Source organism: Zootoca vivipara, chromosome 11 (genome assembly GCF_963506605.1).
Source record: "Zootoca vivipara chromosome 11, rZooViv1.1, whole genome shotgun sequence".
In the NCBI taxonomy this organism is placed as follows: Eukaryota; Metazoa; Chordata; class Lepidosauria; order Squamata; family Lacertidae; genus Zootoca; species Zootoca vivipara.
The window spans coordinates 60,548,438-60,563,554 of record NC_083286.1 but is presented as its reverse complement, the minus strand read 5'-3'; the positions used below and the strand labels follow the sequence as shown (position 1 = coordinate 60,563,554).

General features: G+C 47.9%; 1 protein-coding gene across 1 annotated transcript; it reads left to right on the top strand.

Moving 5' to 3' along the window:
• The first annotated feature begins 689 nt into the window (after positions 1-689).
• Positions 690-14,407, top strand: AQP3 (aquaporin 3 (Gill blood group)). The gene is made up of 6 exons (XM_035100735.2): positions 690-890; positions 10,381-10,507; positions 11,520-11,657; positions 12,391-12,509; positions 12,639-12,856; positions 14,069-14,407. The coding sequence occupies exons 1-6, from the start codon at positions 783-785 to the stop codon at positions 14,253-14,255; spliced, it is 897 nt and encodes a 298-aa protein (XP_034956626.2). The 5' UTR covers positions 690-782; the 3' UTR covers positions 14,256-14,407.
• The last annotated feature ends 710 nt before the right edge of the window (positions 14,408-15,117 follow it).

The window sequence follows — 15,117 nt, the reverse complement described above, 5'->3', positions numbered from 1 at the left end:
CATATGACAGCCCTTTAGATATTTGAAGATGGCTGTTGTGTCAACTATCTCCTCCTCTCCAGGATAAACATACCCAGCTCCTTCAACCAAGCTCCTAAATCAGGCTTCCCCAAACTGCGGCCCTCCAGATGTTTTGGACTACAATTCCCATCATCCCTGAACACTGGTCCTGTTAGCTAGGGATCATGGGAGTTGTAGGCCAAAACATCTGGAGGGCTGCAGTTTGGGGATGCCTGTCCTAAGTCTTGGATTCCAGACCCTTCAACACCTTGATCTCCCTCCTCTGCACACCTTCCAGCTTGTCAATATCCTTCTTAAATTGTGGTGCCCGGAACTGGACACAGGACTCCAGGTGGGGTCTGAACAAGACAGAATAGAGCGGTGCTACTATTGCTTCCCTTGATCTGGAGGGCGCCAGGTTGGCAAATGATGCAGTGCCACTGGTGGAATGAGTCAAATCAGATGGGTTGTGGTTTTAACTGCACATGAGTAATACTACTGTACTGGAGGGGGTGGAGCAGAGGAACTAGCAAAACCGCCCACTCGGTCTTACGCTGTCAAGAAGGAAAAAAGGAAGAAGGGGTGGGAGAAATTGCACTTGAAGATAAGTTGGTGAGGGTGGAGTTTCTCAGGGAAGGTGTGTCCAGGATTTCTCTCCCTTTCTGCACGTTTATAAGGCGAGGCAGGTCTGCTCAAGAGCTACAGAGAGACAAGCTTGGAGAGCTGAGAGGGACACTTGCTCACCTTGACACAGAAAGCGGAGAAGGGACAAGGCAGAGACCATGGGACGGCAGAAGGACCTCCTCTCAGCCATCGGCTTGAGGCTGCGGATCAGGAATAGACTTGTCCGTCAGGCCCTGGCTGAGTGTCTGGGAACCTTGATCTTGGTGGTAAGTGGATTTTGGGGGAGCAATGGGCTCGGGAGATAAGAGAAGTTTTGGATTTATTGTATTGCACAGACGTAAGAGCCCAGATTCAGCTTCTCAGAAAAATTGCGGGATAGTTTGTTGAGTGGTGATTCTGTGTGATCCTCAGTGGATAAAAAGGGTTGAGCAGAAAACTTGGTCCTGGAAGACCCTCTTGCTTCTGCACAACTGCTTTTAATGAACTGCTTTTAATGGGATGTTTAGCAACAGAAATTCCCCTTTCCTTGTGTCCTGGTGGAGGGGGGTGTCTTCAGAAGCTAGGGCGGAATTGGAAATAAAACACTTTCAAAGATCAAAATGTCTTGGAACAGGAAAGGTTTTGAGTTACACAGAATGGCAGCAAAGAGTCTTGAAGCGTTCTGTGTAACCTGAAAGCCTGCATGTTCACACAGCCAGCCTAATTGACTCGTCCAAAAGATAGAACAGCAGGCAAGTTTGCATTTTTTTACGATGTACCCTGTAATCTCTCCCCTCGGCACCTCCAGCCCATGAATTCACAAGCAGAATTCTACAGCTAATATTCATAGGAGCAATGTCTCTTTCCCCCCAATAGCCTTGTAAGGTATGCCCTCCTCATAAAATCCCGTTTCACAGATTGGGAACTGAGTCTAAGTGACTTTGCCAACCTGGTGCCCTCCAAAGGTTTTGGACTACAACTGTAACCAGCACAGAGTTCGAAACAACTGGAGGTTGGTAGAGGCAGTTTTAGGTGTGCACTTAAACTGTGAAAGTGAGAAATGAAGAAATAAACTACAGTTCCTCGCATTCTTGGGAGGGGGGGAAGTGAAACACAGAATATATATGGGTTGTTTTGGTTTTTTTAAAAAAAACAAACTTCTCCTTTTAAGTTTGCCGCTGTGAAAGAGGGAAATGCCATTGCAGCAATCACTCAGCAGTTTTTCAATGCAAAGGCTCCCCAAGACTCTGGGCATCTGCACCTGGGAGCTGTTGCTTAGCTGCATCCCTGCTTTAAAATCATAAAATATCAGAGAAGTGGCTTCCAGATGACCTGCTCCTTATGCATTCCTCCTGATTTGCTTGCCCAAAGCCTGCTGGGTGGGGAGGTGATACGGTGCAGCCGTTGACGGAGCATTTGTTCTGAAATGTTTGCAGGTGCTACTGAAGGAATTTTTTTTAGTTTGCAGGGAGGTTAGACATTGTTGCATTAAGTGAGCGTCATCCTGTACTTTCCAGCGCATTTTCCTCCCTTCCCTTCCCTTGTCTCCAAAAACCTTACCTTTTGTGGGAATTGGACTTGTTTTGCTCAAGTGGCACAACATTAATTTGCTGGCAGGCGAGTGAAAACCCACCTGAAAAGAGGGGCAGCCTGGAATTGTCTAGAGATGGGGATTCTGTAGAAATAGGTTGTCTGAAGGACCCCGATGTGTGTGGGTTGTGTGGTCAGTGCTGTTGGCTTTCCCTGTCGGGTGTGGTGAGTGTGTGTCACTTGCCATTGTTGACACCAACGTTCACAATATCATAACCTCAGTTGACTGCTTTGCCTCTCCCCTGGGAATGTGAGATCAGTCTGAATGAATGGCTTTTACTTTGGAAGAAGGGGTAGCTGGTCTAAGAATGCCCTACCTTGCTGCTGGTACCTTGGCACTTAACTGTTCAATTTATAGAAGGTCCAACATCGAGGAAGTTCCCCAATTGAACTCCTGGGATCTCTAGGGAGGGCTAGAAGACATCTGAAATACTGGAGGAGCTGCTCCCCATTTCAGCTTCAAATTCCAGCTCCCTCTGTCCTCACCCTCCAAAGTGCTGGAGGGTTGTCATGCTCACCAAGCTGTGATGCATAGCTCATTCCAAAAGCTGGAGAGAGATTCCCAGCTATCAGGACCCTGCCATGCGCCCCCATCAGCCAGCTCCCACCAGCCACCGGGTATTATTCGTTAACAAGCCATCCTGCACAGGGATGTCTGGCCAGAAGCGCTAAGAATAAAATTATCTTCTATCTACTACCCCTGGGCTGAATTCCTGAAGGCCAGAGGTCTCTGGCTGTTGTAGCATAATTCCGTGGCAGCACCCCTGTCGTTTCACTGCAACCTGACTATACCTTTTCCATCTTCTAGCTTCTAGCTTCTTATTTTTCAATCCAATTGACAGCTCCCTCCTACCCCTCCCATTTTAGCCATCTATTACCGGCTGCAATCAATTTTCATCAGGGACCAGCTCTCACTACTGTACTGTACTGCACTGAGTGTCTTGTTGGAAACCCAGCCAGATGGGTGGGGTAGAAATAATAAATTATTATTATTATTATTATTAAAGGGTAAAGGGTAAAGGGACAAGGGACTCCTGACCATTAGGTCCAGTCGTGACCGACTCTGGGGTTACGGCGCTCATCTCGCGTTATTGGCCGAGGGAGCCGGCGTACAGCTTCCAGGTCATGTGGCCAGCATGACAAAGCCACTTCTGGTGAACCAGAGCAGCACACGGAAACGCCGTTTACCTTCCCGCCGGAGCGCTACCTATTTATCTACTTGCACTTTGACATGCTTTCGAACTGCTAGGTGGGCAGGAGCTGGGACCAAGCAATGGGAGCTCACCCCGTTGCGGGGATTCGAACCGCCAACCTTCTGATCAGCAAGCCCCAGGCTCTGTGGTTTAACCCACAGTGCCACCCGCGTCCCATTATTATTATTATTATTATTATTATTATTATTATTATTATTATTATTATTATTACACCCATGCAAATCCGCCATCATATACATGGCAATTTACTGGATAACTTAAAAAAAAACCCCCAAGCAGGCAGGCCCCTGCCCCGCAAAGATTACAATTTAAAGTTTCACAGTAATGTGGGATCAGACATGGGGAACGAGAAGGATGGTAAAGGCAAGGATAACTAATGATTTCATGGGAAGCCTTTAAAATGGCATTAAAGAGAGAAGTCACTGTGTATAATTTCCCTATATGTATGCCCAGGCTTCAGAGGGAATGTGAGGAGATGTCTATTTAGAGATCCTTCAGAGGGCTGGGAACGAGGAAGCGTTTTCAAAGTGCCCCGAAGAGCATCTGATCCGTTCCCAAGTTCAGCTTTTGTGGCAGAATGCCAGAGAAGCCCTTATAATTATAGGATTTAACTGAGCGAAAACCAGAGCTGTAAATTTAATTGATTAGAGCGCAATCCAAACCATGTCTCCTTAGAAGTAAATCCCTTTGAATTCAACAGCGGGGTTTACTTCCAGGTCAATGGGGTTAGGACCACAGCCTTAGCTGGTTACATTAATCAGTATTAGGAAGACCTCTTGATGATGGACTGAAAAGACACCTGGATGAATTAGCCAAAAGATTCCCCTTCATAAGGTATTGTTTTAAATGTAAATATTTATTCTAAAATTGCATTATTTTAAATGCAAGTGTTTATTAGGATGCATGAAAATGTGCGCAAATTTAATGATTGGACTTGGTCCAACCCAAGGCAGTTTACTCTGAAGTAAACCCTCTGGGCTGAGCTGGAGCTCCTTCCAGGGCTGGAGCCTTTTATACTTTGGGCCAAAGTTCCTCCTCTTCCTCTGGGGGCCCAGCTTGGTGGGGCTGAGGAGCAGGAGGGGGAAAGAGGCTGGCCGTGGGGTGTGGCGCCCTGGGCCAAGCAGGAGGCCCCCCCTATAGCTGCTTCTCTCGAGGAGCCACCAGCCCCAGCTTCTCCCAAGCAGAAGGACCAGGCACTGAGCACACAGCCCAGGAGACGCCCTGGAAGCTCACAGTCCGAGAGCCATTTGCAGGGGCAAAACACACCCCACAGACCTCATGTGGCATTTAGACCCATTGCGCAGATGAAGGCGCAATGGGAGCCATAAGGGAAATCTCTTGGATGATGCAAACCCAGAGCTCCCCTCAAGGAGCCCCAGAAAGGGGGAGTGTATGATTGGCAGGGCGCTGGGGGAAGAGGGGCTGGAATCTGGCTTGAAAGAGCGGGGCAGTGGTTTGTAGGGAACTGGGCCAGCCAGGAGGCAAGAGTCGGAGGCAGGGGAAGCTTTAGAGCTGGAGGAAGAGGAGGAAGAAGCAGGGCAGGGCAGGGAAGGGCCAGGGGCTTCTCCTGCTGCTGCTGCATCTCAGTCTCTCAGAATCAGGAGGGGATGGAACAGGGAAGAGCAAAACAAGGATTATGGGGGGTAATTATCCTTGCAATTTCCACCCAGAGACAGGAGGGAAAGGGCTTCACTCGCCGTTTGTCTCAATACCTGACTCTCGCTCTGGCATGGATTGTGGGAGGCAGGGAGGCAAAACTCAGGTTCTTTAAAGCTGGAGTGAGAACTTCAGCTTTTTCTGCAGTGAGAACTTTCACTCCTGTACGCCTTAGGGAATTCCTGCTTCTCAGAAAATGTTTCCATCAGTGCCAGGTTTAAGAAATTAATCTCAACACGCCCTGCAATCATTCGAGATCCATATCACACCTTCATTAGAGCAAAGGAAGCCTGCAAAAGCCTCCAGGTGAAACAGCCCCCCCCCCCGCCCACCCTCTGGATGCTCCAGGGATTTGCTTTCAACAGGGAAACGGCTTCCATCGGAGTGTTTTTAAATGAGTAATAAAATATTAGGAGTGTGGAGCTACAGGGAGATGAACTTTAGCAGGGACTAGTAGGCTCTTAAACATCTGCACAAGAGGCAGTAACTGTTGGGCAAGGTCTCTCTACCTGGAGGGCTTGTTATCTACCTGCTGGTACACACCCATCCGGCTCGGCAGGGCGGGGCGGGGCAGTTGAGCACACAGCAGCCCCAATAAAGCGGGACCCAAACTCCTGGAAGGAAAGAGAGAGTAGCAACTTCAAGAGTGCCATAATAAACTTGCAAAACAGCAGGGAGAAATGTCCCGTTGCAAAAGCCACCTTGTTTCGTGAGGCCAAACCATAGTGTTACACACACACAAATTGCAATTGTCACCTTCTGCTGTGATCCTGACCTGGATGCAACTCGCTGGATATTTGCATCAATAAGAAAGTTATAGAATCACAGATTTGTAGAGTTGGAAGGGACCCTGAGGATCATCTAGTCCAACCCCCTGCAATGCAGGAATCCTAGCTGAAGAACCCCGGACAGACGGGCCATCCAGCCTCTGCTTAAAATTGAATGTTTTTAAATGAACCCACCACCTTCCAAGTGGGTCAGTTCACTGTCAAAACGCCCCTTACCACCAGAACGTTTTCCTCAATGTTCAATTGAAATCTCCTTCCTTGTCATTTGAATCCATTGTTGGGGCAGCTGCTGTGCCTGCATGGGAACACCAATGCAGCTCTCTGCAGGAGTTGCTGTGCTGAGTTGCAACTGCATGGATACAGCACTTATGCGTCAGTAGAACTTATGATATTGCACCTCTCTGAGGGTCCTGTGCTGTGCAGCTGATCCCTAACCTCTTCTCCCCTCAAATCTTGGGGTGCTGGCCTGTTTGCATTTGCCAGATGCCCCGCTTTGTTCTCTGGTGGCGAACACATTCCGCTTCTGAGCCAGATACAGGGATAAAGTCCTGCCTGGAAGTCGCTTCTTAATCCGCCCCTCTCTTTTCCTGCCTTTGCTGAAGTGGTCCAGATCTTTTGTAGTGACATCTGGAAGAAAGTTTTTTTTTTAAGGCGGGGAGAGTTCAAAGGGGGAAGGCAAACATCTGGGATTTCCCTTCCCACCCAAGCTGCTTGTCGTTAAGACAGTGATCTGACGGTGGCTTCCTAACACAGAGGAAGTTGGAGTCAGTGATGCTTCCGAATGCCGGTTTCTGGAAACCACAAGAGGGGAGATTGAGCTCTTGTGCTTGGGTCCGGCTTGCAGATTGCCCACAGCCATCTGGTTGGCTACCGTTGGAACAGGATACTATTGGCCTCATCCAGAAGGGTCTCCTTGTGTTCTTATGATATGATTTATTCCAGACTTGCTTATACTGTACTCATACCATTTGAACTTTTTACAGTGATCACAGAGCAGAGATTTGCAAAGAGAGAGAGAAGTTTTCTCCCCTCAATTTAGTCCCCAGATCTGATGCACTCTGCTGGTCTCCACCCTCCTGGTTGTCGCCAGACCCTCCACCTGTCCTGATTTTCCAAGGACAATCTCGGAATTACAGAAGCCATCCCTGTTTGTCATTTGGTCCCAGGAAGTCCTGCTTTCCGATGCCCCTATTTTCACTGAAAAAATGTTGGGGAGGATATGGAATAGGATGTCCCTCTTTTCCCTGGAGAAATGTTGGAGAGGATGCTATCGGCCCCAGCCAGCCTGGCCACAGGAGTGGTAATCAAATACTCCTGGAGGGCACCAGGTTGGGGAAGATTGCATTGTGCAGGTGGCAGGCTTTGAAGGTTTTTCTTCCAACCCGTCCTCTTCCAAATGTTAAAGAAACTCACAGTTGTACTCAAATTTGCTTACTTTAAAAGAGATTTTCTTTTAACCAATCCGAAAAGGTTTGCACTTCTGTTCACTTGCACCAAGCCCCCACCTCCTGAAAAGACTTGAGCAACAGAGCAGCACAGAGGAACACAGGAAGCTGCCTTCTTCTGAATTGTGCCACCTAGCTCAGCATTGTCTGCTCTGATTGGTGCCAGTTATCTGGGCTTTGGGGCAAGGTTTTTCTCCCAGGCCTCTTTGGAGAAGCCAGGGTTTAAGCCTGCGACCATCCACATGCAAGGAAGATGCTCTGCCGCTGAAGGATGGCCTTCTCCGGCTGCAACACACTAGCCGCCAGCAGAGATTTGCAGAATGTGTGCTGCCTGCAGCCGTCACCTGTGGCAAGCCAAGCCCTCTTGGTTCCAGGGCGCCAGCTTTTTAAACTTTAAGGCGAACTGATCCTCTACCTCCTCTCAGTTTGCGTGAAGGAATCTCGTCACTAGGAGCTCAGAACCTTTGTTCCTTTAAGTGTCAGCCTTCAGTGTTTTTATCTGGGTCTTTGTGATGGATTGCCTAGCTGACTGATTTTGGCAGGTCGGATTAGCTGGTATTTGCTGCTGTTTAGGCACTGCAACAAAGGAGAGCTGTGAACAGAGCAGGCTTGGCTGTTCTACAAAAGCTCTGGGAAAGGCGGCAGCAAACACAGATGGATCTGGCCCATCGGGGCGCGCTCCCTTGGGCAGTCCTCCTGTCAGTCACCACGGAGGGCTCATCCACACTTGCATGTGGTTCATGTTTTATTCTCTTTGTCCTGACCGAGAGGTTTTCCCTTTGCCTTGCCACTTTCCCCGGGAAAAACCTACCGTTTACTGCTGAATCAGAACAAATGGTAAATTGTGCTCTACCCCCGCAAATAGGTGGCACACAGTCTGGGGCGCCATTTAGACTTTGCACCCCAGGCTCCATAAATCTCTGAGCTGACCCCTACTCTGGGACATGAGTTTCCTGTGAACATTGGGCTCAGGAGGAAATAAGTTTCAAGAAATGCGGGGTTTTGTGGCCTGTCAGTCACGCTCCTTTTAATTTTCATCTCTCGCCCTCCACTGTGTCAGGCAGTTCTCCCATTCAAGGTCCCAGAGCCTTGAGATTTGACAAAAGCCTTGAGCAACTCCGACTGAACCAGGTTTCATTGTTCAAAAGAATCCAGCTTTGAATCGGCTCCTGTTGTTGCTGTGGTTAAGGCTGGTTTGCAAAGGCTGCGTGTGCTTCATGCTTGGTCACCTTGACCTCCCTCGCAGGGAAGTTGTGACTCTGGGCGATAACATTCTTTCTGGGTTAGTTGAACATACACACCGCAGAGACTTTTGTGTGTGTGTGTGTTTGTCCAGTATTGATTCAAAGGCCATACGACAAAGTTCAAGGACAAATAACCCTTCAGAGCTTTTTGCGTATGCTACGACAAGGAGCAGAGAGAGAGAGAGAGAGAGAGAGAGAGAGAGAGAGAGAGAGAGAGAGAGAGAGAGAGAGAGAGAAACACTTTTGTCTGTTTAAGGAAGGGGAGGAACCCTAATCATAAAGGCAAACAGACGACTAGCTTGCGTAATGCACAAATAAAAGTTCTTTTCTGTAGGCCCGCTTATAAACTTATCCATTATGCTGTGCATACAGCGTACTTCAAAATTACTAAAGTCCACATTCTGTGCCAAGCTAGTCGAAACTGTGCAGCAAGAAATGTGGAATTCTGCAGCCTGTTACGACTGGAGAAATTCAGCTCTGTTGCTTGGTTATTCTACTGTCCATCTTGAGATCTTTGGATTGGAAGCTTTGCTAATTTATATGGCATGTGTGCCAGTCAGATGGCCGGATCCTGTGTCTCAAATATCATGCTGATTCCTGTGTGCCCAGTGAATATATCTTTGTTTTATACCCAGCAGTCGATCCTGTTGTCGGCAGCTGTTGAAGCCCACCGGCCGTGTAGGTTGTACAATAATGCGGCAGAATGATAATTCAGGCTGCAGTTATTGGATGTACTGTGTTTTTTCCCCCTGGTGCTTTCAGTGGGACTGAGGATGTGGTTATGTGACCACAGTTTCTCCTTTGCAGTTGGGATGCTTCCAAACTGTTGCTAATTTTGAAGGGGTTCAGCCACATAATAGCAGCAAATTCAGGTTATGCAATCGCAGTTGGTAGAGAGGTATTGTGCAACAAGTCCACTCCCCCCCCCCAAAAAAAAACACCCCGGACTTTTTGTGAAAAGGAAAGTCATGGAGAAAATGCACTGGAAAGTGTGAGATGATGCTTGATGTTTGATGCAACATTGTCTAGCCTCCCTGAAAGCAGAGACTTTAAGCAGACCTCGTTGTCTGATTTCCCCACGAACAAGTTAAGGTGAATGCTCAATACACAAGTGTCTGGAAGTTCCCTAGAATTATTGGATTTGTGAAGGTCTGCATGATTTGTGGCTCAGCAGATTGACACAAATGTTCTCCTATTTCTGAATTGTGATATTTTGGAGTATATTTAAATCCATGTGGGAGATCAACTTCTCTTTTGGCACTTTTTGTAGTGCATAGATGTAAAAGAGGAATCTTTGTTTGGTTTTGATTTTTAATCTTCAGCCTTCCTTCATTCCAAGTTTACAAAAGTTGCGCTAGCCAGCAAACCACCAGCTAATTCAATAGACTGTCTTGCCCCACCTGCATGTTACAGGTGGGCTGTCCTTTCTTTATCATTTTTTAAACACCACTTATAAGCATTTTTAAAAACTAAACAAAAACAACAACTTCGCAAATTCCCCAATGAAATCAGAACCAACGATTTACATTTTGTCAAACTGCTTCAGGACAGAAGGAATGAGTTAGTGACATCACCGCTTCCAGCCAATCAGTGCTGTGCACAAGCAACTTCTGCTGTAAACACTCTGAACTGGGTTCTCCTGAGCTCAGTTTAGGATGGAAGGTTGTACACCTGAGAATGTGGCTAGTGAACATCTGCAGCACGACCACCTCTTAGAATGCCTGAAGAATAGAAAGGGAAATCATTGGGTGTCTTTCATAAAGTAAAGTTATACTTTGGTGCTGCAGGACGGTGCGATCCACCAAACAGGATTTGACCAGGATTTTTTTTCTCCTTTCAGGTGTTTGGTTGTGGTTCAGTGGCCCAGTCTATACTCAGCGGTGGAAAAAGTGGACAGTTCCTGACCATCAACCTGGCTTTTGGCTTTGCTGTGACTCTTGGAATTCTGATCGCTGGACAGATCTCTGGTATGTGCCTGAACTTTATGATAGGACACAGATTTGGCCACAGTTGGCTAAGGACCTCCCATTGTGGAATTTAGGTCCGTCTGAATCTTACTGTCTGTAAGTAGGTATTCCCTGCGCCTCCCAGAAACTGAGAGCAGCACTTGAAGGCTGCAGCCTTAGGCTCACCTACTTGGGAGGAAACCTCACGGGATATGGGCTTAGCATGAATTTATCTTATTCTAAAGCAGACATGCACTTAAATTTAAGTTATGTGTGATGAGAGAACTCTTGCACAGTAGCTTACTTTGCATAATTGAGGCAAGGGTTTAAGTGGTTTAAATTAGACATAAATTAAACTTGCTCCAGCTTCACATTACCCTGAAACAAACTTGTCCTCTTTCCAAGAAGCAGCCTTTGCGTCAAGACTTTGACACGTTTAGTCATGTCACGAGAAGGATCCCTGATCCTTGGAGGGTTGCACAACCTATGAGATGTCCCCAGCTTAGCTGCCAAGTACCCCGTTTTTCACGGGAAACCCCCGGATTTCCTACCTGCCAGGGAGCCTCCATTTTGGGTACCGTTCTTCCCATGTGTGGGCACCGGAAATCGGGCAGAGCGGCACCGGAAGTCGCTTCTACGCATGCCCGGCAGCCATCTTGGTGGTGGCCGCATGGCGATGGCTGTCATCAAGATGGCTGCTGCCATGTGGCCACCACCAAGATGGCTGCCACCATGCGGCCACCACCAAGATGACTTCCGGTGCCACTCTGCCCAATTTCCGGTGCCCACACATGGGAAGAGCGGCCCCGGAAGTTGCTTCTACTCAACCTCCGGTGCTGCGCCACTGCTGATCCTGCATTTTTCAGCGGGAGACTTGGCAGGTATGGTCCCCAGTAATATGAGCAGCCTTAGAACCATAGAATTGTACAGTTGGAAGGGTCACCGAGCTCAACTCCCTGCCATGCAAAGCCCTCTCCATCTTTTGTGTGCCTGGAAACAAAACAATCACCCTAACCATGGCATTTTTCCACAGGTGCCCATTTGAACCCTGCTGTCACCTTCGCCATGTGCCTTATGGCCCGGGAACCCTGGCTCAAGTTGCCTATTTATGCCTTAGCACAAACCATCGGGGCATTCCTAGGAGCGGGTATCGTCTACGGCTTGTATATTGGTAAGTGAGCAAGCGCATAGGTTGAGCATGTCTTCCTCAGCTTCTGGTACCTGACTTAGATCTGGAATGGCAATGGAGACTTGAAATTAACACAGTTCCTTCATAAGAATTTTAGGACATGGCAGGTTAATTCAGAGCAGGGATTATTTTGCATCATTTCTCCTCTGGTCTTGTGGGACTCCTCTTTCCTTTGGTGGGCAGACAAAGTGAATGGTGTTTAGATCTTGGCCCTGGGGGGAGGGAATAACCCTGTTCCACAGAATCTTACAAACCTCAACATTAGAATGAAGGAATCAAGAGCGGCTGCAATTGAGCTGAAGGAATACACATTGAGGTCCTGTTGCCTTTAATGTTGAGACTTGACTTTGCCTAGAGTTCCCCCAGTTAGTGCACTGGGATTCTGTGACCTGGTCCTCCAGGTACTGTTGGATTCCAACTCCTACTAACCCCACCTAGCCTGACCAAGGGATGATGGGAGTTGTAATCCAACAACCTCTTGGATGTGTGTGATTTTCCTAGTTTAAACATAGATTTTTTTCAATAGCCAGTTTTGTTTCTTAAAAACGAATAATTAAAAAAACACAACCCTTTGGGGGAGCACAGGATCCCCATCCATGCTGTATCCTATCTACTGATATACCCCCCCCTCAAGAGTAAGACTAATCTTCCCCATATATTTATGATATAAAGCAAGGCTTTGATGAGATCCCTGCTTTGTTTCCTTTTCTTCTAGATGCAATTTGGGATTTTGGTGGGGGCCAGCTATTAGTCGCCGGTGACAACGCCACTGCAGGGATATTTGCTACTTACCCGTCAAAGCACTTGACCCCCATCAATGGATTTTTTGACCAGGTAAGAATGGGAGGGTTTTTGTAAGGCATTCCAAGCCCCAAAAGCCCAAATGTTGTAAGAAATGCAACATGGAGACATTTTGAGTCAGAGGAAAACAAGATTCTCATCGCTTTCCCTTTCCCTTCTCAGTTCATCGGCACAGCAGCCCTGCTCGTGTGTGTCTTGGCTATCGTGGACCCCCACAACAACCCAGTCCCCAAAGGACTGGAGGCTTTCACCGTTGGCTTCGTCATCTTGGTCATTGGAACATCCATGGGCTTCAACTCTGGCTATGCCGTCAACCCAGCTCGAGACTTTGGACCCCGTCTCTTCACTGCCATTGCTGGCTGGGGCTCAGACGTTTTTACGTAAGTGGGTTCCTTATGTGCCTTCGCAGTAGATCATGGCTGGTCCTCCAGGTGTTGCTAGACTACAACTTCCACCATCCCTGGCACGTAGCAGCTGAGTCCAATATCACCTGGAGGGCTGGTTCCTCATCCTTGCAGAAAATGTCATCGACAGGACTTCGCTTGCATTTGTTTTTATTTAAATTTGCATTCATGAACAAGGAGCTCATAATAATGAACTCTGGCCTGGGAACATCACAACTACTATTGTTACAAAGGCTGGTGTTTTGGAGGTGCTGCCCTCCAGCAGTTTCAGACTCCAGCTCCGATCAGCCCCACCTAGCATAGCCAGCGGTCAAGGATGATGGGAGTTGTAGTCCACAACTTTGGGGAGGCACCTGAAGCTGAAACACTTTAAGTGGGGTTTTTGGGTTTTTGTTTTTCTCTTTTTACTGGGACACACTGACAGCAACTGGAGACTTTTGTGGGTGGCTTTTGGGCTTTGATCTGTCTTCCTAAAATTTGGAGGAGCCTTTAAGGATAGAAAGTTAGTGTCCGAGGCTCAATATCCCTGTCAAGACATAGTCCTGGTCTATGTGCCTAGGAAGGATCTGAGGACAATTTAATTGCAAGCAAGTCCTTGTGTGACCTTCTGAGAGATATTTTCGAGGTCGACACCATCCATGGAGTCTCACGTACCAGCTGTCATGGGGAGAGGGAGGAGTCTGGGATCGCTCCATGGAGGATGGTTGAGTTAGAGTGATATTTCCCAATTTTTTGAAAATGGGGAGACATGAATCTAAATTCCAGGTGTCCTTTGCATAGCTGCCAAGTCTCCCGCATTCCCTGGGAAATCCCCGTTTTTCCAGCTGTTCCTAGCTGAAAAAACGGATTTTTTTGTTTTCCCCCGGTTTATTCTGGCGCGGCGGCCATTTTGGAACTAGGCGGAGCATGCTCAGAAGTGACTTTTGATGCTGCTCTGCCCAGTTCCAAAATGGCTGCAGTGCGACTTCTGGTGCGGCAGCCATTTTGGAACTGGGCAAAGCAGCATCAAAAGTCACTTCTGAGCATGCTCCGCCCAGTTCCAAAATGGCAGCAGCGCTACTTCCGGTCTGCTACTTCCGGCCGGTCCCTTATTTCTCCGACAGCAACTTGTCAGGTATGGTCCTTTGACCTCAGGTCTACTTTTAGGAAAAAAACCTGAATTACTAACCTTGTGTTTGCCTCTCACAGGACTGGCAAGGGCTGGTGGTGGATCCCCATTGTGGCCCCTTTCCTCGGAGCCACGGCTGGCGTGCTGGTCTACCAGCTGATGATCGGTTGCCACGACGAACCGCCTCAGCACCACCTTCACCAACACGAATGCGATGAGGAGGAAGCCGTCAAGCTGTCCAAGGTGAAGCAGAGGGACAATGTTTGAGGCTCCCTGCAGAAGCGTGACCACCCCTTGGTGTGCCAATGGACTTTTTTTGCTACAAAAACCAACCAAAAAACCAAAAAAATAAACAAAGGACTGATAGAACCAAAAAGAAGAGAGCAAGAGGACACACAGTTAGGAATTTCTCCTCCAGACGCCCCCCCCCTTTAACTTTGCCTCTGCTTTCCCCAATTGCTAGGACCCCCTTGGTTCATTTGCTTTACAAAGTATGCTGTACGCTTGAGGATTTGGGGCCTCACTCTGGCTGCACTGGGGAATAGTGTTAAGGCCTTCACAGCCTGAATCCTACTTTCCCCAAGTACCAACAGCTCCAAACCTCACTCTTGGCTCCCTGACACCCCCTTTGGGAAGATGCATGCAAACACATATTGACGTGGAAATTTCTAAATAGTTTTGGGGTGAACGGGTGGGTTAGAGTTAGGAAGAGTATTATGCCATTGCTGCCTCTTCCTCCACAGGACAAATCTCTGAGGGCTGGTGTCATCTCCGCCAAGATTGGGTTATGGGCCTTGCCTGGCCAATCTTTGCCTCAGAACAAGCTATAGCAGAGGAAAGATTTCACGGGCAGGAGTGATTTCAAGTTCCTTTTAGGGATGGGCCCATGAGAAACCACTCCTGGCATGTCAGCAGAATAAAAAAGACGAGGGGTTGGGGGAACCTGAGGGAAATGTTGATTTTTATAGGGTGCAAGGTTCATTACAGAGGCTCTTTGCCACATCAAGCTTTGTAAATATAAAGATGTAACGGCTTGTTATATTCTGTCACAGCATCCGGCTTTTGAAAAAAGTGTGTGTGTGTGTGTGTGAGAGAGAGAGAGAGGATGTAAATTGAGTTCTTGCTTCAT

Coding starts and splice junctions, on each gene's coding strand:
- AQP3 (XM_035100735.2), top strand. CDS start 783: ATGGGACGGCAGAAGGACCTCCTCTCAGCCATCGGCTTGAGGCTGCGG. Junction 891..10,380: donor TGGGAACCTTGATCTTGGTG/GTAAGTGGATTT, acceptor TTCTCCTTTCAG/GTGTTTGGTTGTGGTTCAGT. Junction 12,857..14,068: donor TGGGGCTCAGACGTTTTTAC/GTAAGTGGGTTC, acceptor TGCCTCTCACAG/GACTGGCAAGGGCTGGTGGT.